This window comes from Kockovaella imperatae (genome assembly GCF_002102565.1).
Source record: "Kockovaella imperatae strain NRRL Y-17943 chromosome Unknown BD324scaffold_8, whole genome shotgun sequence".
NCBI classification, from domain to species: Eukaryota; Fungi; Basidiomycota; class Tremellomycetes; order Tremellales; family Cuniculitremaceae; genus Kockovaella; species Kockovaella imperatae.
Window position 1 is genome coordinate 112,687 of NW_019028948.1, and position 25,549 is coordinate 138,235.

At 52.5% G+C, this 25,549-nt stretch overlaps 11 protein-coding genes and 1 non-coding gene across 12 annotated transcripts; 6 read left to right on the plus strand and 6 right to left on the minus strand.

Annotated features, from left to right (window-relative positions):
- Nucleotides 1–87: 87 nt before the first annotated feature.
- On the plus strand, nt 88–835 carry BD324DRAFT_580547 (pyridoxamine 5'-phosphate oxidase; the record flags this gene model as incomplete). The annotated part of the gene is made up of 2 exons (XM_022013443.1): nt 88–674; nt 724–835. 2 exons carry the CDS (start codon nt 88–90, stop codon nt 833–835), a joined length of 699 nt encoding a protein of 232 aa, XP_021870357.1.
- An 8-nt stretch (nt 836–843) lies between these two features.
- BD324DRAFT_591498 (Noc2p family-domain-containing protein) lies at nt 844–3,709 on the minus strand. Its single transcript, XM_022013801.1, has 8 exons — nt 2,882–3,709; nt 2,709–2,832; nt 2,571–2,661; nt 2,301–2,517; nt 2,147–2,260; nt 1,881–2,099; nt 1,651–1,832; nt 844–1,609 (listed from the first exon to the last, which is right to left on the minus strand). Exons 1-8 carry the CDS (start codon nt 3,644–3,646, stop codon nt 886–888), a joined length of 2,436 nt encoding a protein of 811 aa, XP_021870358.1. The 5' UTR covers nt 3,647–3,709; the 3' UTR covers nt 844–885.
- Nucleotides 3,710–3,888: 179 nt separating this feature from the next.
- BD324DRAFT_681765 (hypothetical protein) lies at nt 3,889–4,803 on the minus strand (the record flags this gene model as incomplete). The annotated part of the gene is made up of 2 exons (XM_022019129.1): nt 4,103–4,803; nt 3,889–4,062 (listed from the first exon to the last, which is right to left on the minus strand). Exons 1-2 carry the CDS (start codon nt 4,391–4,393, stop codon nt 3,889–3,891), a joined length of 465 nt encoding a protein of 154 aa, XP_021870359.1. The 5' UTR covers nt 4,394–4,803.
- Nucleotides 4,804–5,170: 367 nt separating this feature from the next.
- Nucleotides 5,171–7,655, plus strand: BD324DRAFT_580854 (hypothetical protein; the record flags this gene model as incomplete). The annotated part of the gene is made up of 8 exons (XM_022013470.1): nt 5,171–5,314; nt 5,370–5,462; nt 5,514–5,575; nt 5,617–5,707; nt 5,750–5,949; nt 5,992–6,095; nt 6,135–6,513; nt 6,566–7,655. The coding sequence occupies 8 exons, from the start codon at nt 5,171–5,173 to the stop codon at nt 7,653–7,655; spliced, it is 2,163 nt and encodes a 720-aa protein (XP_021870360.1).
- Nucleotides 7,656–7,802: 147 nt separating this feature from the next.
- Nucleotides 7,803–9,693, minus strand: BD324DRAFT_651501 (hypothetical protein; the record flags this gene model as incomplete). Its single annotated transcript, XM_022018345.1, has 8 exons — nt 7,803–7,949; nt 7,991–8,160; nt 8,202–8,274; nt 8,314–8,798; nt 8,901–8,955; nt 8,999–9,095; nt 9,136–9,317; nt 9,358–9,693. 8 exons carry the CDS (start codon nt 9,691–9,693, stop codon nt 7,803–7,805), a joined length of 1,545 nt encoding a protein of 514 aa, XP_021870361.1.
- Nucleotides 9,694–10,151: 458 nt separating this feature from the next.
- BD324DRAFT_628092 (Alpha/Beta hydrolase protein) lies at nt 10,152–11,536 on the minus strand. Its single transcript, XM_022016082.1, has 3 exons — nt 11,448–11,536; nt 10,536–11,357; nt 10,152–10,500 (listed from the first exon to the last, which is right to left on the minus strand). The coding sequence occupies exons 2-3, from the start codon at nt 11,189–11,191 to the stop codon at nt 10,230–10,232; spliced, it is 927 nt and encodes a 308-aa protein (XP_021870362.1). The 5' UTR covers nt 11,192–11,357; nt 11,448–11,536; the 3' UTR covers nt 10,152–10,229.
- BD324DRAFT_628093 (P-loop containing nucleoside triphosphate hydrolase protein) lies at nt 11,537–16,328 on the plus strand. Its single transcript, XM_022016083.1, has 12 exons — nt 11,537–12,046; nt 12,082–12,180; nt 12,214–12,878; nt 12,912–13,317; nt 13,352–13,862; nt 13,897–14,752; nt 14,788–14,867; nt 14,901–15,509; nt 15,545–15,684; nt 15,720–15,823; nt 15,860–15,965; nt 16,002–16,328. The coding sequence occupies exons 1-12, from the start codon at nt 11,646–11,648 to the stop codon at nt 16,126–16,128; spliced, it is 4,104 nt and encodes a 1,367-aa protein (XP_021870363.1). The 5' UTR covers nt 11,537–11,645; the 3' UTR covers nt 16,129–16,328.
- A 155-nt stretch (nt 16,329–16,483) lies between these two features.
- Nucleotides 16,484–16,571, plus strand: BD324DRAFT_t17. The gene has a single exon. It is a non-coding gene; the product is annotated as a tRNA-Ser (tRNA).
- Nucleotides 16,572–16,656: 85 nt separating this feature from the next.
- On the plus strand, nt 16,657–18,484 carry BD324DRAFT_628099 (hypothetical protein). Its single transcript, XM_022016084.1, has 6 exons — nt 16,657–17,064; nt 17,102–17,228; nt 17,264–17,321; nt 17,356–17,554; nt 17,589–18,082; nt 18,117–18,484. The coding sequence occupies exons 1-6, from the start codon at nt 16,913–16,915 to the stop codon at nt 18,464–18,466; spliced, it is 1,380 nt and encodes a 459-aa protein (XP_021870364.1). The 5' UTR covers nt 16,657–16,912; the 3' UTR covers nt 18,467–18,484.
- Nucleotides 18,476–20,739, minus strand: BD324DRAFT_601954 (mitochondrial carrier domain-containing protein; the record flags this gene model as incomplete). Its single annotated transcript, XM_022013937.1, has 6 exons — nt 19,751–20,739; nt 19,509–19,715; nt 19,244–19,473; nt 18,930–19,208; nt 18,733–18,895; nt 18,476–18,699 (listed from the first exon to the last, which is right to left on the minus strand). The coding sequence occupies exons 1-6, from the start codon at nt 20,499–20,501 to the stop codon at nt 18,476–18,478; spliced, it is 1,854 nt and encodes a 617-aa protein (XP_021870365.1). The 5' UTR covers nt 20,502–20,739.
- Nucleotides 20,740–20,831: 92 nt separating this feature from the next.
- On the minus strand, nt 20,832–22,890 carry BD324DRAFT_580751 (putative D-lactate dehydrogenase oxidoreductase protein; the record flags this gene model as incomplete). Its single annotated transcript, XM_022013458.1, has 9 exons — nt 20,832–20,870; nt 20,909–20,940; nt 20,980–21,197; nt 21,232–21,315; nt 21,351–21,536; nt 21,572–21,700; nt 21,735–21,949; nt 21,984–22,241; nt 22,276–22,890. The coding sequence occupies 9 exons, from the start codon at nt 22,888–22,890 to the stop codon at nt 20,832–20,834; spliced, it is 1,776 nt and encodes a 591-aa protein (XP_021870366.1).
- A 334-nt stretch (nt 22,891–23,224) lies between these two features.
- On the plus strand, nt 23,225–25,162 carry BD324DRAFT_628108 (hypothetical protein). Its single transcript, XM_022016085.1, has 9 exons — nt 23,225–23,525; nt 23,564–23,715; nt 23,749–23,863; nt 23,899–23,973; nt 24,007–24,058; nt 24,092–24,386; nt 24,425–24,629; nt 24,666–24,740; nt 24,774–25,162. The coding sequence occupies exons 1-9, from the start codon at nt 23,232–23,234 to the stop codon at nt 25,080–25,082; spliced, it is 1,572 nt and encodes a 523-aa protein (XP_021870367.1). The 5' UTR covers nt 23,225–23,231; the 3' UTR covers nt 25,083–25,162.
- The last annotated feature ends 387 nt before the right edge of the window (nt 25,163–25,549 follow it).

A 25,549-nucleotide genomic window follows, 5' to 3' on the forward strand; every position in this document is an offset into this window, starting at 1 on the left:
TGCAGAGCTATCAGAAGCATCGCACTTCTCAGACTGTCACATACTTCTTCTATCCTTCTAGGCCTACCGTCACACTACTCCCGCACTATGGCATCCGCTTCAGAGCCAGGAGACTCTGCTCCTTCCTCTGTCAATCTTCGCACTCACAACCAATACGTCGTCCCTCCCTTACATCGAGATCAGCTCAATCCCAATCCATTCAAGCAATTTAACGATTGGTTCACTTCAGCATTGAACCCTAAAGAAGGCGAGCCAGTGGAGAAAGAACCTGAAGCAGTCATCATCTCCACCGTGTCGTCCGAAGGCATCCCTTCGAGTCGGGCAGTGTTATTGAGGACAGCCGATGAACGAGGTTTCGTCATCTTTACAAACTACAATTCTCGCAAGTCTCAAGAAATCTCATCGACAGGATATGCGAGCTTGGTGTTTTATTGGAAAGCGTTGAGTAGACAAGTCCGAGTCGTAGGCAAGGTCGAAAAGGTTTCAAGGGAAGAATCCGTAGAGTATCACAATACCCGTCCGAGGGGCTCTCAGATTGCAGCTTGGGCAAGCGAACAGAGTAAAGAGGTGGAAGATGGGGAGGTGGCGAGGAGAGCTGAGGAGCTTGGCAGCAAGTCTGGAGACGACCAAATTCCTTGTCCTGAGCATTGGGGTGGATGGAGGATTGTACCATTGTGAGTGCTCAACTATCCTCTAGGCAACTCTTTGACAGGCCCCCTCTAGTGAGATGGAATTCTGGGTCGGTCAGCCGTCAAGACTTCATGACCGGTTCAGATACACCCGACCGCGAGATGTTCAATCGTCAGAATGGAACGTCGCAAGGTTAGCTCCGTGATATCCATAGCCCCTCAGATGCATCCTGTATCTATACAAAGGTAAATGTCATCACTCGAACTCGGCCTCTGCTTCCTCCTCATCTTCGTCCTCTTCTACCTCCTCGACGTCCGACATGGCGTCGTCCTCTTCCTCGTCTTCTTTTTCCTCCTCTCCCCTAGCTCCTTTGCCTGCTCGTTCCTCCCTGAAAGCCTTCTCCACTTCCTGCCTCCTCTTTTCCCTGACCTTTCGCTGGACCTTGATCCAGCTCCCGACTGGCGTGTCGTCGATCTTGGTCTTTTCAGCCCACTTGACCAACTCTCCCCTGTCCTTTGGTGCGAATCCGACATTTCTGCGTTTTCCCTCGACCCATTTTGAGCTCGACTCGAGCTTCTCAAGCAAGACTTTGAAACCTGATTGGACTTTGGGACTTCCCGCCGATCCCTTTTTCAAGTGTCTCCGTAATGTCACGAGAACAGGGAGGACCATCTCAGGGAAAGCGATTTGACTCGAGAGGGCAGCGTGGTACTCTCCAAGAAGGAACACGAGCTCTTCGCCGAGGGTTTCTTGGTAGATTCTCGTCTTGGGATACGAGGGAGGCGCACGGATGATGTATTCCAGGTCGAGAGGTTTCAACGTTGACTTTTGAGGATTTTGACGCTTGAATTCGGCCGAATCGAGTATCTCAAGCAGGAAAGGGGACAAAGGAATGTACGTGTTGGTGCGGTTGATCAGGCGTAAGAGAGAATGAAGGATATGGAATCGAAGAGGGAAATATCGAGATGACGGGAGAAGTCTGAGGACTGTCAGATATGCGCAGAGAGAGGTGGTCCTCACCTGACAACTCCCAAGGCAATCTGGACCAGTGGATAGATCAATGGCTTGAGTTCACTCTCTACGCCCCCGCGATCTCTCTGCGCGTCAACGTCACAGCTAGACGATAGGACTTGAGTCCAAAAGTCGATACAGTGGACATATTGCCAGTTGTAGACTGATCTGAACGCTTCTGCAGTATCCGTCTGATACTGTCAGCCGGATGACCCTGCGCGTGGAGATGGTGGACTCACCGATTTGCCTCCCTTGGCTTTGGATGGCGCGCTGGTCGTCCCTCTGACTACATTTCGCAGATGGACAGCGAGGGTACGGATGAAAGTGAATGCTTGAGGATATGATCTGCTGGGATTGAGGCAGAATAATTCCGCAGCGGTGTTCTTGAGTATATTGATGGATGGCAGAGTGTGAGGTGTGGTGTGGCGCAGAGTGGGCAGTAGGGATTTGTATGTGTTCTGGACGGCGCTGTCAGACGTGTGAATTTGAGGTGAGTATGACTCACCTTGAGACACAAGTCGCGTAATGCATCATCTCCTGCGATGTACAGTTTTCTCACAGCCAGGAATGAAGCGATCTTGACGTTGTCACTGCCGGCTGACCAGAGATCGAGTAGGGTCTATGACGGTCAGAAGGCGGAGAGCTGGGCTCGTACGTACCTTGAGATATGCTCGCAAGTGTTTCCTGGCACCGAGAAGCCAAGGAACCAATTTTCCACTTTCTCCAATGGCCTCGACGAGCAACAAGGCTGCTTCACCGTCTTGGGTCGAAGACGACATAGCAGGGAGAGATTTCATAAAGTGCAGGAGAGTGGTGATGTGGGATAGGATCAATCTGTTCAGGGATTGATTTGGCTTCTTCGGCTGGGAAGTTTTGCTAGAGGGATTGTCAACCCATTGTATCCGGAGAAATGCCTTTGAACAACTCACATTCTACCATCTGGAAGCGTTCGAAAGGGGATATGATGGGCCAGGACGACCGGTGTGAATTTGAGAGCAGTGAGGACCAGCTTGTTGAAGACTGATAGAAGATTAGCCTAATGATAGTAAAGCAAAGGGCAGACTGACCGACTGGACTATCCACAGTATACTTTGTATCCCTGCCTGTCCCCTGATCTGCATCCTCTTCATTCATATGTGCCGCAGCTCGAAAAGCCAGTAACGTTTTACGAAGTGACCGAAGAGAATGTTGCTGTGTTTCGCATAAGCAAATCATCTGCTTACAATGTACTGGATCTCACCTTGATCATACCCTGTTGCCAGCCTCGAAGCATCCTTAGATTGACATTGGTCTTCTTCGGAGCAATATCCATGTCCTGTTCTTCATCCACTTCATCGCCGTCTTCGTCCACCTCCTCTTCATCATCCCCATCACTCTCTTCATCTTCTTCCTCGTCCTCATCCAATTTCGCTTTCCTTTGCCCTCGTTTGGACGATGACCCTCCATTGCCTTGACCTTGTCCACCAAAGTCCAACAAGTCTCGATCGTTCTCTTTCAGGTACTTCCAGAACTCGGGATCTTTCTTTTCCAAATTCTTCATGGCTTTCTCCATCTCGGCTTCGTCCATCCCGAGGTCCGACAGCTCGTCATCTTCGTCTTCATCATCATAATCTTCTTCTTCCTCCTCCTCCTCCTCGTCATCCTCCTCTAAATCATCTAGCTCGCTCACCTCCTCTTCATCCCCAGCTCCACCTTCCAGCTGCCCACCAAACAATTCCTCGACGTTCCTAGCGATCCCTCCAGCTTTCCCTCCCGCCTTGCTCAGCCGCTTGACCTCCCTCTCATCGTCCTCTTCATCATCTCCCTCCTCTAAACCCTCATCAAGCGCTCTACGGTGAGATCCAGCTCCAGGACGCTCTTTCGCGGCTCCTCGCTGGTGTGCTCGTCTTTGATTCCTATCTTCCACTTTCCGTTTGATTTCTTGGTTCTTCCGCCGTGTCTTGATTGTATCTTTCAATTTACCAGACGAAGCAAACTTTTTGAATTGCTTGGATACCTTGGCCATCGTGCTGAACTCCCAAATTGGATGATAACAGCACTACTCGACGTGATGATGAAGGAGGATGTGATCAAGATGTTGAGTGGGGTGGACTGAAATTTTCCAAAAATGATCGAGAATTCGTGGCGCTCGCCGACGGGTGGCAATCTCGTGAGCAGGCAGAGTGACTCTTCAGAGGATACATGTACGTTCGAGGATGAGGATCATAGCAGAGAGCTATCTCTGATCGGGAGATTACGCAGAGCAGTCTATCGGCGAGTCTGATCGTCACTCCCTGTCTCTCCCTCAGAGTCGTACCCTACGTCCTGCGTCCGCTCGTCAGCTTCCTCCTCCTCGTCCTCAAGAGGATCATCATGTCCATCAGGTGGACCAGGAGGAAGCTGATATGATCTTCCGAGCACAGATCCACTAGAGTTAGATCCCTGCAATGAGTGTCAAATCCGATTCCTCATATCGACTCACCCCTCCTGAGCTCGTTTGAGTACGAGGAGCTGGTGACAGGGAAGGCGCCGAGCTATCTCTTCTAGCTTGAGCGGCTACCCGTGCATCGTCACCTGGGCCCCAGGTATCACTGACTTGGGTGTCGACACTTTCTTCGGACAGATGAGTCACTGTCGTGGCTTGCGTCAATATAGTGTCAGTCCTGTGAGGACCACTGAAGGTCGAATGCTGAGTCACTGTCGAAGTCATGGTGTCTGACCGCTTAGGCGTCTTCAGATCCTCGTCTTCGTTACCACCTTGTCGTTTGGACATTTCCTCGGGGACAACACTGTGTATTGAGTCGAGGAAGGGACACAAGTTGAGGGATGGTATATGCAAGTGCTAGGAATGCTTATACACCCTCTCAGTGTCCCCTCAAAGCTTTCACAGCCTCAGATACTCCTCCTGTCGCAGGCTTCCAGTGGCTTCCGTCGAGCTCCAGTCTTTTCCCACGAGCCCCTTTGTGAAGACAACGACAACTCCGATCTTCTCCAGGGACTGGGGCATTCCTCCCAGGATGCAATGTGGAGGTCGAGATTGGAGAGTTGTGAATCCTTTGACGGGCGGGAATCTCTGGGCCTGTAAGAAGTCGTTTGACTGCATGAGGCCTTCCTGCAAGTCTGAGATCTGAGCCATGAAAGGACGGACCGACACCGAGCTCCAGAGGTATCTGTCCAGGTCAAAGAATTGTTGACGATGGGAGCGAGAAGGCATTCGCGCCACTGATTCGGTCACTGGAGGTGCCACGTTGAGAATTCCACCAACCGCGCGCTGGGCACTCACTCTCCTTTCATTAGATCTTTGGATCACTTTCTCTCTCTCGGTCACTAGCACCTTTCATCTGGTCGGGCAGTGGCTGAGAATGGTTCATTGGGCCAGATAGATGGTTTAGAGTATCTGAACGACATTCCCTTCGAGCCATAGGCGACGTGTTAAGATTAGTATCGGATCCCCCAACTGGAGGAGGGTTCATTGGACCGTGCTCTCATCTGTAGCTGCCCTTGGGGGGTGGTTGATAATCTGAGACAAGATCTGTATACACCTTTCGCCATGGCTCCCTATCTTCCTCGACTGGCTCTCTACGGAGCAGCATCGACAGCTCTAGCAGGATCGGTCGTGGCATCTTCTTTCCAGAATGCTCCGAATTTCTTCGCGGCAGCGGTAGCAATTGGCAGGAGCAGTGGTGCGCTAATGGTGGGCGATCTCGCTGTCAAGTCCAGGAGCAGCAGCAGCAGCTCACTTTGTTCAGATCCTAGCCAACTTTGCTCTTTTCAACGTCATTTGCCTCGGTATCGTATTCAAGATGGTGTTCTTCGGTCAACTCAGGTCCATAGAGTACGAGGTGGGGAATCCTGGACTGACGGGGAGAAAGCGCTGGCTTACGTTCACTTAGCACCTCTTTGAAAGGCTATGGCTCTTCGTCACTGAGTCTTTGCTTGCGTTGACCATCTTCCGGTAGGTTGCCTTTGATTTGCAAGGGCTCACAGGCGTCTCAGTCGAGACTTTTCCATCTCTTTCGTCATCATGTACGGAACATTACTGTTTCTGAAATGCTTTCACTGGATCACAGCAGATCGAATAGACTATGTGGGTCGAACTATCGTTGATGAGATCGCTAAACGGTCAAAGATGGACCAAGTCCCTCCACCTGGTCCCTCGACTTCGTTTCACGTCCGAGCGATCAGTGTCATCCTCTTACTTTCCGCCATGGACACTCTTCTCGTCGCTTACTGTCTGGAAGCTATCTCTGCAGAGGGTATCTCTGCAAAAGTGTTATTCGCTTCGGAGTTCATGATCCTCCTAGCGTCGATCAACGGGACGTTTGCAAGGTAAGCACAGTGGATGTCAGTCATCACTGACCCCCCTTTCAGATACATCATCGGGGTGCTTGATCTGCGCCGGGCCCGCGGGAGGGAAGATGCACCTACTTGGGAGGCAAAATCAATGTACATTTTCTACGTCGACCTGGCGGTCGGTGAGTCGTGACGGGTCAATGCTTGGACTAATGGGCTAGACTTTGCCAAACTCCTCACTTATCTAGCCTTCTTCACTGTCATCTTCCTCCATTACGGTCTCCCCCTCCATATCCTTCGAGATGTCTATATGACCCTCCGATCATTCTTATCTCGCTGTGGCGATCTGATTCGATATCGTCGAGCTACACGAGACATGGATGCGCTGTACCCTGATGCCACGCCAGAAGAGATGGAACGATTAGGAGACAAGACGTGTATCATCTGTCGAGAGGAGTTGGTCGTCAGGAGTCCCGGCGAGAGTGGCCCTGCAGCGGATGGAGGACCGAACGACACGCCGAAAAAATTGGTCTGTGGGCACGTCTTTCATTTCTACTGTCTCCGAAGTTGGTTGGAGAGGCAGCAAAGCTGTCCCACTTGGTGAGTGGCGATGACGGACTGAAGGACCCGAATGATTGACAAGCCTCCAAAGCCGGAGAGATGTACTTCGGCCTACTACCTCAGCGACTCGATCAGCAGCGAGGGCTGCCCCGGCGGCCGCTCCAGCTCCAGGTCCTCATCCGCAGCCAACCAACGCTCCTCCACCAAATCCCGCAAACGTTCTTCCGACAGCACAGAACCCTGCTGCTAGTCCCTTCCACGTGACTCTCGACGATTACTTCCCCCTCCGCGGTGGAGCACCACAGACTCAACCGACACAATCGAGTCCCTCAGCACAGGCAGACCCGGCCAATGGACCTAGTCAGCCTGAAGTGGATCTACAGACGGGCATTTGGGGAGGTCCTATTACGCTTGGAAGATTCTTTCCTGTCCCACTCGGCGCAGCACCCAGACTCGCTCCTACTCCGTCTAACGCGACCGTTCGTTTCAACATTTCGGACAGGTCCGCTTTGTCTACCCAGAACAATACGAGTCCTCACTCAGCCACGACTCTCACTACTGTTTCATCCTCTGAGCCCCCTCCGACGTCCTCCTCGATCACCGTGTCGTCCGAAGACGAGGAGGAAATTGGGGCGATCGATACCTCTCCTGAGGATGCTCGGAGACAAGCCGCTGAAGCTGCGATGCGAAGATTGGGTCTGGCACCACCGTCAGCAGAAAGTGCCATGCGGCGAACTCGTATGGCCCAAGCTCGACCACTTTCCAGCCCAGACTCCTCATACGTCCTACCGACGCTGGATCGGAAGGGTAAAGGCAGAGCTGAAGGGCCTGAGGAGACGTGGGACGATGCGCCAAAATACACGCCATACCTTTCGGATCCCATGGACACCGAACGGATGTGGACGCGCTCCTCTCGCCTCTCTCCCGCCTTATCTAATGTCTTATCGGGCGAGCCGGGCTCGGCGTTTCCCAATGAATCTGGGCCGGGTATATCAGCTGTAGAGGAACGATTGCGGACGCTGAGACAGGTGGATAATGCCATTTGGGGACTTGTGGGCGAATTGACCAGGCTGAAGACTAAGTGGGATGAGGAAGGTTCATCGGGGACTGCGGAAGTAAATGGTATGGGGAAGAGTCAACATCAACCTGATCGACACGAGGAGCGTCAGACTGATAGCTGAGGGCACGAAATCCTGCATGCAGTGTCCTCTCCATCGTCAAGGCGCTCAGAAGCGGTCGACTTGATAATCCTTCCCAACATTCTCATCTATCGATCTATGTTTCTACTGATCTATGTTTTCACTGATCTATGGGAGTGACTGGACGATTCATGACGCTTGGTCCGCAAGATGACCCAATTTTTGCATCATCTGGAAACTCTCGCCGGATTCCAGATCTCGCAGGACGCGCTGCTGGATTTCACGAGCCGTCTGTCGGAGCTTGTCGAATTTGTCAGAGGAGAGATTGCCAAAGATCTGGGCCAAGGTTACTCAAGTGAGCTTTACCCCTAGCTCACCTCTCGCAGCTCCGCCTTCATATCTTTTTCTCTTCCAGTGACCAAAACACCCCTGGCAGTCTTCTTGCCGATGTTGTGGCCATGCCCAAACTGGGCGATATCAAGTGCGATCCCAGCTTTACATAGCTCTGACGCGATGAATGGTTGGTCCCAGGCGCCGGGTAAGAGGACTTTTGATGCGTCAATCGTGCTCGACTCGACTATGACTCACCCATCGGAACACCGGTGATCATTGCTTCCATGGTCGAGCCTGATCCCCCATGAGAGACAAAGACGTTGATTGCCTGAGCGAATAAGACAATCTTGACAAGCTCCTGACTCACCTCATGTTGAAGGACTCTGAGCTGTGGTACCCAGTCCGTCACGTGAGCTCGAGATCCCATTTTCTGATACCAGGTTTGGATATTTCCTGCGATCTTGGAGGATGCTTTGTGACCTTTGACCAGGACCACTGACAGACCACTCTCCTCCAGTGCATCAAGGAACAAGGCGGTCTGAGCCTCGGTAGGAGGCCAGAACAAGGTCCCAAAACACACGTAGATGACTGAGCGGGGACCATGTCGAGCCAAAGCGGTATCCATGAAAGCAAGCGTCGGGTCAGAAGCGGCACTACTGGTACCGTTTGTCACGGTGGGATTCCCGTCGAACAATTGAGGTCCCGCTCGGACGCCCTTAAACTTGGTCTGATGCTTCATCGGAACGCCATGAATCGATTCGTAAGACGGCCAAAATGTGATGCTAAGCGCTTCGACAGTGTTGAACTGCTTAGCGAAGGATGTCAAGCTGGTCATGTGGGATTGGATGACAGCTGAGAGCTGTCAGGACACGGAGAGCTGTGACCACTTGCCGCTCGGTGAACAATCGAGTTCTCGCACGACTGCCGGTCAGCTCGAACGAGACCACGACTCACACATCGGGCTGAGACCCAACACCTCGATATACTTATCCTCAGACGCGACGAATGTCTAGTGTGATTGATCAGACCGTGTCTAATTGATGAGGCCGCACCTTTTGAAAAGCCTCGTCATCTGTCGATCCAGCCGTGCGGGCTTGCTGGTACGCTTCGAGCACTGTTGGCAGGGGTGAACCGTCAGCTGCAGAGTATCTGATAAACGCGTCAGTCTCTATGGCTACTTCGGGCTCACGCTGCGATATAAGCTTCGCTGAGAGGATTCAACCGGGCCAGGACAGGAGGTTTGAGTCCCGCTTGGTTGAAAATGGCTTCGAGTCTGGGTTGAATGCGCCACAAAGCGATAGCATCGCCCAGAAAGACTGTGGGTGGGATGGGGATGAGTCCGTCCTCCTCCTTTGCGTAGATAGCATCTCCCTGAGACCGTCAAAGGTGTTTCCCCTTGTCGGAAACCCACATTCACCGTCTGCTCAATGCTCTTTGCTGCATAGTCTACCACCCAATCGGCAAAAATCCGGAAATTTTCTGAATCTCCCTTGCCGCCATTGGGATCGCAAGGTGGCAGACGTCCAAGAGGATGGAACACTACTCTAAGTCTCGAAGCCTCTTCAGGCGTCAAATGAGCCTGAGCAATCTCTGCAGTCGCTAAGTCTCTGTACCACTCCGAAATCAGGAGAGTAATTGAAAGATGAGGATGGAGCTGGATCAATCGGAGGCTAAACACAGTCTCGGGTCGACAGTGTCCCCAAGCTGGGAACGTGAGAACGAGATAATGAGCCTTTGTGGTGCTCATGCTTGTGAGGTCCTTGAGAAACGTGCATAGGCCGGTCGACCGACCTCCTTTATATACGAACAAGCTTGCTCGGATATCTACGGACTCAATTTTGCAGGAGAAGTGGACGCCGGGAAGGGCTTGATCATTCCCTGACCGAACTCCGAAGGACTGTCCAACGGTCACAAGACATATACGCTCAGTCTGTAGGCGTGTTTTGAGCGCTCGCTTATCCCATAAGAAGGGGTTTAAGGGCCTTCGCCATCGCAGGGCGACGGGACGGTACAAGGGCATCCAAAAGAAAGTCAAAGACCCCAATGCAAATGTCGAACCGTTTATTAGCTTCCGATGCACCATAGATATTTCCGATCAGGTTAGGCCCCCTGAGCCAGATTGAGTCCGAGGTGCGCTTCGACTCCTCTGCCCCCGATGAGTTTGCCCTTGAGTCTCCCCCAACTCCCTCCACCGATCATCCCCAGCTTCGCTCGCATTCATGCATAGAGTATTGAAAATGGGCGACTGCTCAGACTTTATGGTCCGCCGGAAGCAAAGACGCATCACTGTCCTTGACTTAAGAACTCCCCGACCAGCTTCATCACCTTCTTTCGCCTCTCCTCTGTCTCCAGGTGTAACATATGTCCGGCATCAGGAAAGGTGATCCACCGTACTTTGGGGATCCTTTCAAAGAATGGTACAGTGGTCACGTCGTGAGATGTATCAAACTCCCCATTGTAGACCAGTGTCGGAGCTTGGATCTTGTGCAGACCCGCGATAATATCCCAGCTGGTCATACTGCCTTTTGACTTGTCAAATAACGAGTCGCCATTCCTGTACGTCAGCCAAGTCCCTGGGCAAGGATTCACATCGTTTTCCAGGTGGTACTCTCACTGATGTTCTTGAACGCCGGTATGAGTTCTGGCGGAGGGAAATTGGTTGTCCTGCACATGAACGTGCGCCTGTAGTGGTCCATGGCAGTTTTGTACCCTTCACTGTCATAATCGCCTGAGTCTACAGCTTCACGGATCGCCTCTTGGTCTTCTTTGGGAAGGAGCTCTGCTTCTAGCCAGTAGCCTTTACTTCCTGATTCTGAGCTGGCGAGGGCGCTTGCTAGAACGAGCCGTCGAAGGCCTTTAGGTTGGGTAGTAGCGTATTCAGCAGCCATCATACCTCCGAAGCTCTGACCAAGGAGGTGATATCGGTCGAGTTTGAAGTGTTTGATTAGGTTGGCGAGTTCATCGAGGAAAAGCTGGGGGAGCCAAAACGTCTTGTCACCATCTTGCTCGTGCATGTGAGAGGACTGCCCGCATCCAACCTCGTCGTAAAGAATCACTGGTATCCCATAGTCTGTCCACAGGACGGTGTATGGAAGAAGGTACTCATGCCCTGCACCTGGACCACCGTGCAGGATGATCACCGGAATGACACCGGATGTTAGGTCTCCAAATACCTTGTAAAAGGTCGAACTGTGACCCCGAGAGGTTTCAAATGGGATAAAACCTGTATAGCTGGGCTCAGACATGGTCGATGTCAAGGTGCATATCAGGTTTACGTTGCGTGCGTCTATCAGATCTTGTATTGACGTAGTGATCGAGATCTGCACCGCGGTGTCAAAAAGCGCCGTTTGCCCGGTCGAGCTGTTGGATAATCTTTGTGTACCATTGCTGCTCCGAAGATTCGATGTGTCAAGGCGAGTACTCGACCCTGATACATGTCGATGACATTAGCGACGCTCATGACCAGTCCCTTGCTTTGTCGTCCACGCCATCATAGCCAGCAGACAACTTCATGAACCCATCGGGACCCCAACTGCCACTTTGAAATATGTGGAGCACCACACTATGACACGGGCAAAGAAATGTACGGAAAGCGGGCATCGATTGATTGGAACATGTTATTATACACTACTAGGGGATGGGATCACCGAGATGGAGGGAACGTCAACCTGGAGCGAGAACAGTAGATGAGGGCCGATCATGGATGTGAATACAGAAGCCGAACCCCCGGTCCTAGGGCCACCGATCATCATCACTCGATCTCGAGATGAAGAGGATGGCGATAAGGCACCATCACATGGAATAGCAAAGACATCGATGGATAGGGAGACCAAGCGGGACTCACTCGATGTACCAGTACGACGTTCCAGTCATCGTCATCGAAGATCTATCGAGGCTCCGAAGAGGACATCTTCGCTAGCACAGAGTCCGGTACAAGCCGCTGAGCAGCCTCCCGTAGTGTCAAAGGTTGAGGAACAACCAGAGCAATCTGAGGCGGAGACAAGGATCGATGGGGCACTTTTGAAGCTGCCCCCGCCCCCACCTTTCGACCTGCTGGTTAACAATCTATGTGTTGGCATTCCGCACAAGAAGGCATCAAAGTGAGCCAATGTGTCTCGTGCGAGCTAAATCTTAGGTGGTTACACAAGAAACCGAAATCCGACGAAGCGCCGAAGAAGCAGTTTATCCTGCAGGAGATCAACAGTGCCTGCCAATCTGGACAAGTACTTGCAATGTGAGCTTATGTATGGACCTGGCTTATGACCAGTCTCGGTGGCTCAGGCTCAGGTAAGACCACTCTACTGAATGCTATTGCACATCGACTCGCCGGGTTGCCCATCACGGAAGGTCAGGTGGTTTTTCAACGCACTCGCACAGCGTCTCCCTCCACACTGAGTGGATCCGAGATCAAACGTCGGATCGGCTTCGTCAGACAGCAAGATCACCTAGTGGAGTGCTTGACGGTTCGAGAGACACTGTCGTACGCTGCCCGGCTAAGGTTGCCAAAGTCATTGGACGAGGAGGTTATCTCACTCATTGTCGAGGAGACCATCGATGAGTTGGGTCTGCGAGATGCAGCCGACACAGTGGTCGGAGGACCTCTACGAAAAGGAATATCCGGCGGGGAGAAGAGACGACTCAGTATTGGATGTGTCCTCGTCACTCTGCCAAGTGTCTTGATCTTAGATGAACCGACTTCAGGACTGGACGCCTTCACCTCATATTTACTCTTGCAGACCTTGTCACATCTCGCTAGGCGAGGTCGAACAATTATTCTATCGATTCATGCGCCACGCAGTGATGCCTTTCCGCTGTTCGATCGCATCACCTTGCTGTCAAAAGGGGAGGTCGTATACTCTGGCCTCCGATCATGTTGTTTGAGCTGGTTCAAATCGCTGGGACACGAGGTGGACCAAGGCACGAATCCGCTAGGTGAGTTCACAAACAGGGCTCTTCTGACAACAGATTTCCTCATCGATATATCATCCGTGGATAACCGGGATCCTGAGAAAGAAGAGATCTCTCTAGCGCGCGTCAGGATATTGATATCTGCGTGGAAGGAGAGACCAAATGGCGACCCCCTCCAGCTTGAGAAAAGATCCATCTCGTCCGACGAGACGGAGAATAGGCCGACGAATGAACTCGAGCGATTTGCCTCGATCCAGTCGGAAGATTCTCGTCGCGCAGGCTTCTTCCGGCAAACGGCCGTGTTGACCTCGAGAGCTCATAAGAGTGTCTATCGTAACTATGTCCTACTAGTCGGCTTCTTGACTCAGGCCGTAGTGCTCGGTTTGGTCATCGGGCTCAACTTTTATCAGCTGCCAGCGACCCCGACCGGCATTCAGAGTTTGAAGAATCTGACGTTCCAATTGTGAGCGCGAGCCATGTCAATCGCTGATGGTCAGGATTCCCGGTGTGTTCTACCTCACATCTGTCTTTTGGATCTACAAATACTGTACCGATCTGCTCATCTTTGATCGCGAGCGGGAAGACCACATGTACAGTGTCGTTCCGTACATCCTATCCGATTTCTTGTCCTTCTTGGTCCCATCTGTTCTTTGGCCCACAATCTATATTGTCCTGGTGTACTTCCTGGCTGGCCTGCGAAAGGATCAGCTCGCCGCAAGACTCTTCACCATGACAGCTTCGACTATCTCGGTCCAATTTGCCGTACAGGGCATATCTCTTCTCGCCGCATCCATCTTTCGATCTTTTGCCGGTGCATCAATGGTTGGCAATGCGCTCAACTTGTTTCAACTGGTCAGCGCTGGCTTCCTCGTTGTCCATGTTCCCGCGTATGTCAAGTGGGTTCGGTGGATCTCCCCATTCTTTTACTCGTTCCGAATAGTTGCCACGATACAATTCAAAGACAGGCAATTTGATTGTCCGGCAGAGTCAGCTGCAAATCTGAATCAAGTGAGTCGCAGAAGGCCGACTCGGCTGACCCTAGTGCAACGGGAACAACGTCCTCAATGGGTTCAAGTTCGATGCGGGGGTCAACATTGGCGCTTGGTTTGGCGGACTCCTCGGCTTGGCCATCGCTTGGTACACACTCGCTTGTCTCGTCCTTTGGCTTTGGCCGTCTGGTGGCGTCAAGCATGCTTCAGAGATCGAATCACACCATCGAGGCAAGGGCACCGACGTCATGGAGAGTCACATGACGCGGGACCGTATCGATGTGGAGTTGCGAAATCTCACATTCGCTTGGGAACGGCATGGTAGAGGCGTCGCCAAGAACAAGGAGAAGATCATCCTTGATAACCTCTCCATCCAGTTCCCCGCTGGTCAAATCAGTGCGATTCTAGGTCCATCCGGAGCGGGCAAATCGACCCTTCTCCAGCTGCTCGCCTCGCGCATGCCGGCTAGCGCTCCCATGTCAACGTTCAGAACGACCGGACAGATCTTGATGGCCGGACAGCCAGTGAACGCCAAGTCGAAATCCAACGTGGCGTTTGTGGAGCAAGATGACGATTGGCATCTCCCGTCATTGACTGTACGGGAGACCTTGCGCTATGCTGCGATACTGCGATTGCCTTCAAAAATGTCCAAGGCGAGCAAGATTGCTCGAGCGGAGACGGTGCTTCTCATGCTAGGACTGAAAGATTGTGCTGATCTCCCGGTCGGAGGGGCTCTACTGAAAGGCATCAGTGGAGGCGAAAAGAGGCGATTGAGTCTGGCGGTGCAGATGATCAATGATCCGGCGGTACTGGTAGTGGACGAACCGACAAGCGGTCTGGATAGCAGTATCGCACTGAGTGTGATGCAGGTGTTGCGGGACATTGCAGCGACTGGACGGACCGTGATAGGTGAGCTCCAATAACCTTGCTTCGCTGACCTTCAGCTACAATCCACCAGCCACGAAGTGATATCTGGCGATTGGCGGACAACGTCACCCTGTTAGCCAAAGGTGGTCGCCTTGCGGTGAGTTCGGCTCAAAGGGCTTGCTGATGACAGTACACCGGCACACGCGCCGATGCCATACCCTACTTTGTCTCCATCGGTCATCCTATGCCGTCTGAATTTTTCAATCCCGCAGACCACCTCCTCGATTTGGTATCCATCGACCCGCGACCCGCAGCGTACCCCGCGTCCAACGAGCGTGTGAGGCAGCTTACAGATCACTGGAAGCGAATAGCCCATACACCGGACGGCGGTGAATCCGAAGGTCCGACTTTGGCTCGTGGGCACGGTAGCACGAGCATGCGCGTCGCCCTACCTGTCGTTCTTGAGCGGCATTGGAAGAATCTTTGGCGGAGGAAAGATGTCTTCTTCAATCGTCTCGTCCAGACTCCGCTTCTCGCAGGCATGTTCATCCTTTTCTTCCAGCGTCTTAGTCATGGTCCGAGTGGAGCTCAGGATAGAATTGGTCTGACCATTGAGAATACCACTGCTGCTGGGTTTGTTGGGCTCCTTAACGCCATGGCGATATATCCTGCCGATCGAGATTTGTATTTGCACGAGGCAAAATCCTCAGCAAGGTACTCGCCCGCCACGTTTGTCATCGTATGGACGATTGTCGAGCTCGGTTTCGAGCTGCTCGGGGCTTTTGGTTACGCGGCGATCGTGAGTGGTAGAAAATTCGGCTCTGCTGATCCCAGATCAACGTCGGCGCCGGCATGCAAACCTCCGTGAGAATCTTCTTCGAGTTCAGTTTGACCATCTGGGCGTGCGTCAACCTCGGCGAGAGCTGGGCTATGATGTTTGGCGCGTGGATACCGGCCGAGGGCTTGACCGTCGTGTATGTCTACGCTCTTGGCCAAAATTGACACTCAGGGTCGTCTCGACGCTACTGTCCATCGCAGGTCAGATCAGTGGCGTCATCAGTCTGTCAGTCCCCACCTGGCTCAGCGCGATCGCATGGGCGACTCCCATCAAATGTGAGCCAGAACTCAGAGGCTCTTGCTGATAATCAGCCGCGACCCGAGCTCAGATTATCAATGAAGCGGTCGGCCTGAAATTCTACTGTACACAAGAACAGCTGGCCTCGGGCGCTTGTGTAGCACAAAATGGTGAACAACTGTGAGTCTTACATTCACTGCTTCACTAACGTATAAGCCTCGCTCTGTTCCACTGGTCAAATCTGAATACATCGACATTTATGGGGTTGATGGTGGGGATCGCAGTCGCTTGGAGGATAGTAGCCTGGGCATCCATTGCGGCAAGAGTCAGAGGGGTGCGTTAAAGGAAAGTGGATCTCTGCATGCAGGCAGCATTTTTCACGGAGTGAATCAGGAAGAGCTTTCGTCCAAGGGTGGTTGGTCTTGGCGAGCGTTCAGCATGACAATCCTGATGATGTAGGCGCCGCATTGCAATGTTCAGTTGCAGGTGAGATGGAAAATATTTTTCTCCTCGTCACAGATCTTCTCGGTGTGTGAAGCGAGGAGGAAGGGTCGGATCGAGTGACCGGTCTCCTTCGCAAGGCTTCCATCTAGTTCTTCGAGGGCAGTTTGTAGAAGTTCATTGAGGACTGACAAGTGAAGGTATCAGCCAGAGAATTGATACGATTATATAGAGGTGAAGCAGCTGTTTCCTCGTCAGGAACTCTGGCCGAGTGGTTAAGGCGATTGATTAGAATTTGATTATCAATTGGGTTCGCCCGCATGAGTTCGAATCTCATGGGTTCCTTCAGTGAATTTGCCGATTCAAATCATGAGTTTGGCGCAATTTCTTTTTGGTCCTTTCCATGGACCAAATTACCTTTACTATGCATCATCACGTCTCCAGAACACTGGGACGCATGTGCATTTGAAGATTGGGGCAATGGTGGTGTCTGAGAGCGACAGGAAGTCATTCGGAGAAGCGTGTTCATAACAAGCATGAGGTCATTTTTTGGCTGAATACTTGACAATCTAGGCAAAATCCGCTACCGCGGCCGAGAATCAATGAAATGCGACAAGGGACGTTCATCGAGGATAACCATTCGATGAGTTCTGTGCCAATTGAGTTGAGTCGGGAAGTTTAAGTGCATGTGTCCAGGCTCGGTTCGTGTGGCCGTGATTGGCGCTGGAGCATCTGGTCTCGCTCAGCTCAAGCAGCTTCTTGATGCGTTCGCTCGGCCAAACACGCCCCAGCTCGACGTAGTGGTATATGAAAGTCAGCGTGAAGTCGGCGGGACATGGTAAGTTGTCAAGTACCTAAGCTTTGCTGATGAATAGGTTTCGATCTAGCCATGACAAGAAGAAGTATATCCGCCATACCGACTCTGATGGCCAGCTTTTCTTCTCTCCCGATGCTGAGAACCCGTCGCCGATGTACGATGGCCTTCGGACCAATCTTCCCTATGTGAGGTGACTTTGTGGGTCAGGGGCTCACTGTAGGATCTCATGAGTTATCGAGATTTTCCGATGGAGCATGATGATATCTTTCCGGACCAACGTGAGTCTGAAGTCGTGTGATAGCTGAGATATAGCGGCTGTCGAGCGTTATCTGCGTGACTATGCCAAGAAGTTCGACCTGTACAAATATATCAGGTTCAATACGCCCGTGAAGAGACTTTACCGTCATGGCAAGTGGCGTATCGAAACGGACACTGTTGAGGATTTTGACTTTGTCTGCGTTGCCAATGGTCATTATGCGGACTCCTGGATCCCTCTGATCCCTGGATTAGAGTAAGTGGGTATCAGATGGCCGAGCTGATCTCAGTTCATTCCCCGGAGAGGTGCTTCATTCTCGATACTATCGTTGCCCGGAAGATTACGCAGGGAAGAGCGTCATGGTCGTAGGGTCATTTGCCTCAGGCTCAGACTTGTCAAGACAGCTGGCAGGCTTGAACCTGACGGGGCGGTCGATGACCGTATACCTGTCTTCGTCCGGATCGACCTACTCTCCACCGCCAGGACCAGATGACCCTCCACAACCGTGGAGAGAGTACATCCGCAATGTCCCGTTGATATCGCGCATCGATGAGACCAAGATTTCTTTTGAGGACGGGTCTCAGGTCGACGACGTCGACACGCTGATCTTCGCCACGGGGTACCGGTACAGTTTGCCATTTTGCAAAGCTTTCGATGAGCCGTGGAAGTCTACACCTCCACTAGATAGGATTGACGGATCACTGTCTGGGCTGTCTATGAGACAGCTCGACGAGCTTTTGCTCTTTCTCAAAGACGACAGGACGATATCTTTTCCTGTACTGCGTAAGTCGGCTGGTTTGCCCCCGCTCACAGGCAGAATACCAAATAGTACCCTTTCCCCTCGCCGAGGTCCAAGCTCGCCTCACTGCTTTTCTCTGGGCAGGTCTCTTCATGCTCCCAGAACACCTCAACCTCCCGTCAAACCCATCGAATCACCACTCTACCCCTCCCGCAACGCCCCCGGATACACCCGTCCGCAAGGTTGTCTCGATGCGCCAAAACTTGGTCTTTGGTGCGCCCTACGAGTTCATCTACGCCGAGTACCTCATGGACCTTATGCGGGGTGTGGACGGTGACGATACACCCTCCCATTGGCAGAGGATAGAACCGTGGCGGAGAGAACGCCGTGCAGACAAAGCTTTGAGACGTAAACTCTTGGGCTATTGATGCATTTGATCATCCACCAGCCACTCCTAAACGCCTCTTGGCATCCTCGTAAACTATCCAGCTGACTCCCACTGCCGGTCCTACTTTAAGGATACTCGGTAAGAGACCCTTGTACAGTCCTCTCGGCCCTTCGCGTTTCAGCGTGCTTTGGAGCACGTCAACGAAACCAGTGTACTGATGACGATGACCCGAGGATCCCGAAGCTTGTAATCGTGTCCGCAGAAGGTTGATCGCTGACGTCAGCGGATGACGACTTGACTACTCACGATAGACACTCGCTGCTCCTATACTCCCTGACAGTGCGCCAAACGAGAGCACTGCAATGACCTCGGGCTCGTCCTTGCCAGTCGACCGACAATAGGCCTTCTTGAGCGTCTCGTACGTACCCATGTCGATGGCACTGTAGGGGAAAACGCCGACGAGACCGAGCTGTATGTCAGCGTGGCACATCCTCCTTACTCACCGTCAAACCTCGGTAGAACGCGCGGATCCCTCCAGCAGCCCACATTTGCCTGGCTGTAGATACGACCGCTCGCCAACCTTGAGCTGGACCCAATTCACTCTGTATTCTTGTTTTGAGCGTTTCCAGTCCGTAGATCGAGAATTGTGATGTGATACCGCCTACTCCACCGGCAAAGAATCGAGAAGACGACGAGATCTCCGACACATCACCGACCTGGTCCCAATACTTCGCCAAGAGCTTCTTAGTCTGCTCATACGAGACGAATTTAATGGCGGATTCCTGCCAATCAGCAATGCAAGCCGAGAGTGACTCACTGGGAAAATTTTGGTCACATTGAGCCCGTTCCCCACCCAGAATGCCTTGAGACCCCCTCCGTCGACGTATATGCGAGTTACCGCGCCCCACAGGTTTGTCATAGCGCGGAACGTTGAAGTAAATGGATGCAGGAGGGGGCTCTTGGTATGTTGCTGGAATGGCATCGCGTTCTCGGTCGTGATCAGATAAACTTTGAGCCGGTCGAATGGAGCGGTCACCGAACGGGACACTGTCATCAGCGAAAGTTGCGAGTTTTCAACCCACCGGCACCCGCTTCTCCACCTGCAAGCAAGAACCTCCAAGCCTCATGCCTGTCCTCTTGCGGCGCCCCATCAGAATCATCCGCAAATTCATCTGAGCTGGGTGCTGGTGTGTCCCCTTGACTTTTGGGAAACGAGACGTTGAGATCACCTTCCTTGTCCACTCTCGCTGCTCCCCTCCCATCTGAGAATCGTTTCCTGACTTGGTAGACTGCGGTGTCAGCGCATTCTCACATCTTGTCTCACATTTATATATCTCGAACGGTGTGGCCTTTCTCGGTAGCATGATCAGAAAGTCTCGAAACTCTTGAAACGTAATGTACATGTCTTCAGACGCCTCGCTTGAGCTCCCGCTGGCGAGAAAGCTGACCAAGTCTTGGGCCGTGGCTGGTGTGATCTCGATTCCTGACTTTGCCAATGCCGCTCTCATGTCATTGACATCGAGTCGACCGTCTCCATTCCTGTCGAGGTCTTGGAAAATCTCCCACAAATCTCTTTCTTGATCCCACAGAAACCGTCTGAAATCTGCCCATGCGATACCTTTCTCTCTGACCTCGGGCTCAATGTCATCTGCTCCGCCCCATAATCGTGCTTGAGGTCGTTTCTCTCTCACTCGTCTGACAAGTTCTTCCTGATACAATTGGCGTAAACGATCTGCACGTTCCGGGCTGAGGGCAGTGATAGTATCTTGATCCGGCAGTTTCATCCGTTGCAGTGCAGTCGGACCATCCGAGGTCAGCGCTGGAAGTGTGGGAAGGGACTCCCACAGAGACCTCAGCTTGGCCTGTCGTGTCGAGGCGCCTTCAGACGTCCGGAACTGAGAGAGGGTGGGTCGTGACGCCGGAATGATGTCTGGTGAAGGAGGTTCGCGTAGGCTGATATGCCGAGAGGACGATGGATCTGAAGGGAATGGACGAGATTCAGAGTCCCTAGAGTCGGAATGATAGAGAGGATAGTGGGATCTGGAGGAGGACGCGGAGGATGAAGCGTCTGTCATGATGCTGGCAGGATCAATGCTTGGCTATGGGATAGACGTGGGCCAATGACGTCGAGTGAAATTCTGTCGCACGACTGGGTCGAGCGGGAGGGTGGGATGCAGCGACGCTCGCTGATCCTCGTTGGTACCACCGACTTGCCTAGACGCAAATGCGCGTCTGATGTATCCCCGCCTATATGATGATGAAGACAAAGACACGAGTCACGAATGATTGGAGCATCTCGAGATCAGAGGTCGTCGGTGCAAATCAAGTTTCGGAATTTCAAAATGACTGACCTCTAACAGGCATCCGGCCGATACATTTGGGACTATATACAATGCAGAAATCATCTACAGCTTTGGGGCCACAGGTTTGATATGAGGATAGATCTGAACATCAGCCAGGGGGTCCTTGAGAGATGACCTACCTTGCCAGGATTCAGCAGGTTGAACGGATCCACTACCTTCGTCAGCGCCCTCCTTAGGGTTTTCTACTCACGCGTCCGTTTGACAGTCTCCATGAGATTGACTGTACCTCTGCCTAGCTCCCCGTCCAAATACTCCACCTTGCCCAGTCCCACTCCGTGCTCGCCAGTGCATGTGCCGTCTAATCTTATAGCCCGCTCGACCATTTCATGCACGGCTTCTCGAATCTTGGCCAGTTCGTCATCATCCGAGAAAAGGGCCAAAGAGTGAACGTTGCCGTCTCCGACGTGTCTGCATGTCAGCTTTATCAGATGCTGAAACCCACCCAAAGTGGCACGCCGTAAGTCCACGCTGCTCAAAGTCTTCCGTCGTCTCGCGAATCAATCGAGGGAGCTCAGAGATCGGGACGCTGGACGTCAGAGAAACCCCTAATTATTCACTCACCAGACATCCGTCGTCCACACTCTGGCACCCTCTCGCAAAGCCAAGACACTCCATAGTGCCGCCTTGCGCCCCTGCCATAGATCTTGCGCCTCCTTGTCTGTCCTCGAGAAGGTGAAGTCTTTCCCGCCATGCTTTTTGGTGACTGCCTGAACGCCTTTCGACACGTCCGCCATGGCGCTGTCGGTACTAAGAGGTCAGCGGAGCCCTCGCATCTGACCCACCCTTGGAACTTGAAGAACAAGCAGTCCTTTTCGGGATATTGTCGACCGGAGATGCCACCCTGGTTGATAGCCTTCATCGTTCTCGCGTCGAGGAACTCTACGCATTGTACTGGGAACCCGGCATTCACCCTGTGTGTCAGGGGAATCGATACCATTCACTCACACTTCGGTGGCAGCACTGACAGCCTCCTCGACACCATTGAATGTGACCACTGCGCACTTTGTCGGCATCAAAGGCGCTAGTCTCAGGGTTGCCTCGGTCACAATTCCCAAGGTCCCTTCAGCTCCGATGAATAGCTTGGTCGTGTCCCAGCCTGCAGACGACTTGCGTGCTCTCTGTCGGGTCTTGATAATCTCACCAGAAGGCAAGACCACAGTCTGGGCTCAGCTTTGAACGGCCTCACCCCCTCACCAAGTTCAAAAACCACTCCGCCTTTGCCGTCCCGTAACGCACTGCATTCGTCCCACTGCATCCAGTGCCGACCATGCCTCCGATCGTCGCGCCAGGCCCAGGATCCAACGGAAAGAACAATGGAACATTGTTCGCCGCAAGATGCTCGTTGAGATCCTCCCACTTCACTCCACACTGAACCGTCGCATCTCCATCGGCCTCGGACACACGCAGGATTCTGTTCATGCGAGACAGATCGAGCGAGATTCCGCCGTAGGGCTGTAATTCAGCAAAGTAAAGCGATAACACTCACCGATGAGAAATGACCCTCCAATGATGTCGCGCCTCCGTAAGGCGTGATAGGTACTCTGTGCTGCCTCGCGATGAGCATGATCTCTTGGACTTCTTCCGTTGTCTCGACCCAGACGACCACTGTCGGTCTTTTCTCCTCATGATAACTCCAATCGCTGACTCCATGGCTCTCCAGATCTGAAGGGTCGATACTGACTCTGTCCTCTAAGCTCAGACCTTTGCGCCTCAACATCTTCTTGATGTCTTCGATCGCCTGGTCATAGTCTTTCTTCGAGCCATAGCTTGGAGGACTCAGCTCCTGTCGTCGGACGGCAATGACAGATGGGACGAGCGAAGTATCACCCGCGTTGTTGGACAAGGTTGACGCATTACGCCAAGCTGCCACGTAGTAGCCCGCCAGAAAGGAAAGACCAGCTCCGAAGATGAACTGAGCCCCCCAAAAGATGTAGTTCAGATTTGAACTGGACTCCTTGGGCTTTGGAGGTGGTGGATGGCCAGAGGGAAAATGGGAAGGTGGTGGGTAGCGAGAGGTCGAAGCGTGTCGATAGAGTCTTTGACGGGGTATTCGATATGCTAAGCGAGGGTTTGCGACCCTCACCAGGCCTGTCAAACCCATCGCTGAGGTCATTGAGGTCGTGGTCGGATTGTGAGATGAACCATTTCGATGGACGCAACATTTTTCCGTGGATGTGATTTCGGCTGAGTTGGCCGAGCGACCAAGTACCAGACATCTCTATCAAATGTAAGTAAACATGATGCTCTGGTCTCGCTGAGTGGACCACAGGATTGGTGACACTGGCCTGGGTATTGGTCGATCCTTTCAAGTATCGGTGACTCGCCTAGGTGTCGCTCCTTTTGCTCGCTAGTTGTCCTCAAAGGTGGGACAGTAACACATGGAGCCCTTGTAAATATGACAAGGATGTAGGAACGTCTGTCTCTCCTCATTCGCTGCCCACCATGTCTTTCAAAGCTCACTACGTCTTCGGGACGCACTCGTCTTTCTCGCATGTTCCACCCGTTATCAGACTCTGTCTCGCATTACTGACCCAAGCGGACGATCTCATCATCACTGTGATCCTACATGCTGACAATTTACTCAACTCGGAGCGATTGATGGCGGTTCACCCAGACTCCATCACAACACGACTCAGGCTTGTCCCTATTGGCGATCAAATGCCTCTCAAAGACACCTCTCGGTCATTCAAGGTACTCGAGATTCAATCCGCGGAGGCCTACAGGAAAATCTTACAGGTGAGTTGCGTTTTTGGTCCAACACTGATGGCTCTCAGGACGATTCCTCGCCTACCCCTCAGGCATTCATCTTTGACATTGTGCCGTTCTTCTACCCTGACATCAAGGCTAACGTCGAAGCCGACTTTCCAACACTCAAGACACCTCGGCTCATCGCTTATAATCCGGAAGCTGCCGCGGAAATGATCTTGTAGGTTTATCCGCGGATCAGTCTGACATGCAGTCGTGTAGGATCTATCACGACCAAGGGATCCCTCCAATGGCTCAAACAAAGTATCCAGGATCAGTCGCCGGAATCGCTCAAGCTGACCTGGGAAGACATCGAATCTGTGGAGCAAGTGAGTCGTCCGAGAGGCACGCCAATAACCCCAAGTTTGCCGGGGGTGGACCTGAGCCAAGCTCTGCCACCCAAGATAGAGTCTCCAAGGCTGTGAAGGCTTATAAGAAGGTGAGATATGTCCTCAAACTTATCTGACGTCAGGTGATGGTAGAGAATTATCGCGTCATGAAAATCGCAGGCTACGAGCCTTTCCGTAAGCTCCATCCGTCCTCGCACCTAACACCAGATCTATACGAGCGGTGGACAGCCAAAGTTGACTGGACTAGGGAACGCGAGCTCAATTGGCCGATGTCCCTCTTCAAGTATCAAGAACAGGCCAAACGGGCTGAAGGCTTCGTAGGATGCTTCCCCTCTTCCGTTTTTAAGCCCGAAGCCCTCGAAGCCGCAGAGAAAGATCCTATCCTTGGCAAAGGCGGGTATGTCGAGCTCGGCTGGTTCGAAAGCAAGCCATTGGGACCCCTGAATGGAGAGCTTCAAGGATTCTTGGACGCTCAAGATGCAAAGAGTGTGGTTTACGTCAGGTAAGCTGCGGGTTTCATTCGTATACTCACTGCAATAGCTTTGGGACGATCATGGATTGTCCTCGCAATCTCGTTCACCTGCTCGAGTTTCTGAAGACCGAAGCCATCCCGTACGTCTACGCCGGCGGTGGACAGCACGCCTCTCTCCCGGAGAATATCAAAATTCTGCTTAAAGACGCTGAAGCGGACGGTCGAGCTTGTGTTCCGGACTGGTGCGATCAGATTGGGGTACTGGCTCATCCTGTGAGTCTGTCAGTCGTCACCTCTAACAGGGTATAGTCAATCATGTGCTTCGTAAGCCACTGCGGAGCCAACTCGACTATCGAGTCGATCCTTGCCGGCGTGCCCATCATTGTCATTGTCCCTCGTCTGCGTGGCTGACGTCAGGCGTGTGCGCAAAAATGGGATCAAGTCTTCCTCTCTGCAAAGATCCACCAAGCCAATCTCGGTATCGAGCTGATCCAATACAGGACAGGCCATGTGGTCGGTCGCGGGATCATGCACCGACCTGGGGAGGTATGTGTCGCGACGCCTGAGGCGATGAAGATGGAGATTGCTCAAGCTATCGAGGATGTACGAGGGTATGAAGGGGATCAGATGAGGGAGAATCTTCTCCAGATGGCGAAGGAGATGAGGAGCAAGCGTGAGGGTATTTGGAACGAAGCGGTCAAGGAGTTTGCCCATAAATACAGGTGAAGAAGGCTCGCTTGGAAAGCTTGATACTCAGATGTCGACCTCCGTTCTGGCTATATACAGTATGCATCGCAGATCATCCCAAACTTAGAGACTCAGAAAGTGCCACGAAAGCTGACGAGACCCAGGGTGTGGCAACCCCAAGCCTTGGATACCAAAGGCTGCTTCAGACCCTCGTCCGACCCCTTGCTATTGTCTCGTCATCCTCCCACCATCTCGTCATCCTCTCATACTTAGATCGATCATCATTCAGACCTGTCTTCATCCCAGTGAGCCTACTTCAAACCTACAAGTTGTCTACCGCAAGAAGCAGCATGTCGAAAAGACAAAGAGTACTTGTTGAGAGCGTCTCAGGCGGAAAAAAGGCAAAAACCGAGGTGAACAGTGGCTACAATGACGAAGGAGCGGACGTCGAGATTCTCAGCTCGGATGGCATCAGGTTCTTCGTCGAGTCATACCATTTGATGGCT

Excerpts from the sequence above, each read along its gene's own strand:
- BD324DRAFT_591498 (XM_022013801.1), bottom strand. The coding sequence starts at position 3,646 with ATGGCCAAGGTATCCAAGCAATTCAAAAAGTTTGCTTCGTCTGGTAAA. Across the intron at positions 2,662-2,708 it reads TACTGTGGATAGTCCAGTCG|TCTTCAACAAGCTGGTCCTC; the intron begins GTCAGTCTGCCC and ends ATCTTCTATCAG. Across the intron at positions 2,261-2,300 it reads ACTTGCGAGCATATCTCAAG|ACCCTACTCGATCTCTGGTC; the intron begins GTACGTACGAGC and ends TGACCGTCATAG.
- BD324DRAFT_628092 (XM_022016082.1), bottom strand. The coding sequence starts at position 11,191 with ATGTCTGAGCCCAGCTATACAGGTTTTATCCCATTTGAAACCTCTCGG. Across the intron at positions 10,501-10,535 it reads AGTACCACCTGGAAAACGAT|GAATGGCGACTCGTTATTTG; the intron begins GTGAATCCTTGC and ends GCTGACGTACAG.
- BD324DRAFT_628093 (XM_022016083.1), top strand. The coding sequence starts at position 11,646 with ATGGATGTGAATACAGAAGCCGAACCCCCGGTCCTAGGGCCACCGATC. Across the intron at positions 12,181-12,213 it reads TCTGGACAAGTACTTGCAAT|TCTCGGTGGCTCAGGCTCAG; the intron begins GTGAGCTTATGT and ends GCTTATGACCAG. Across the intron at positions 12,879-12,911 it reads CCAAGGCACGAATCCGCTAG|ATTTCCTCATCGATATATCA; the intron begins GTGAGTTCACAA and ends TTCTGACAACAG.
- BD324DRAFT_628099 (XM_022016084.1), top strand. The coding sequence starts at position 16,913 with ATGTGTCCAGGCTCGGTTCGTGTGGCCGTGATTGGCGCTGGAGCATCT. Across the intron at positions 17,555-17,588 it reads CCTCTGATCCCTGGATTAGA|TTCATTCCCCGGAGAGGTGC; the intron begins GTAAGTGGGTAT and ends AGCTGATCTCAG. Across the intron at positions 18,083-18,116 it reads GATATCTTTTCCTGTACTGC|AATACCAAATAGTACCCTTT; the intron begins GTAAGTCGGCTG and ends GCTCACAGGCAG.
- BD324DRAFT_628108 (XM_022016085.1), top strand. The coding sequence starts at position 23,232 with ATGTCTTTCAAAGCTCACTACGTCTTCGGGACGCACTCGTCTTTCTCG. Across the intron at positions 23,716-23,748 it reads GCTGCCGCGGAAATGATCTT|TCGTGTAGGATCTATCACGA; the intron begins GTAGGTTTATCC and ends TCTGACATGCAG. Across the intron at positions 24,387-24,424 it reads AAGAGTGTGGTTTACGTCAG|CTTTGGGACGATCATGGATT; the intron begins GTAAGCTGCGGG and ends TCACTGCAATAG.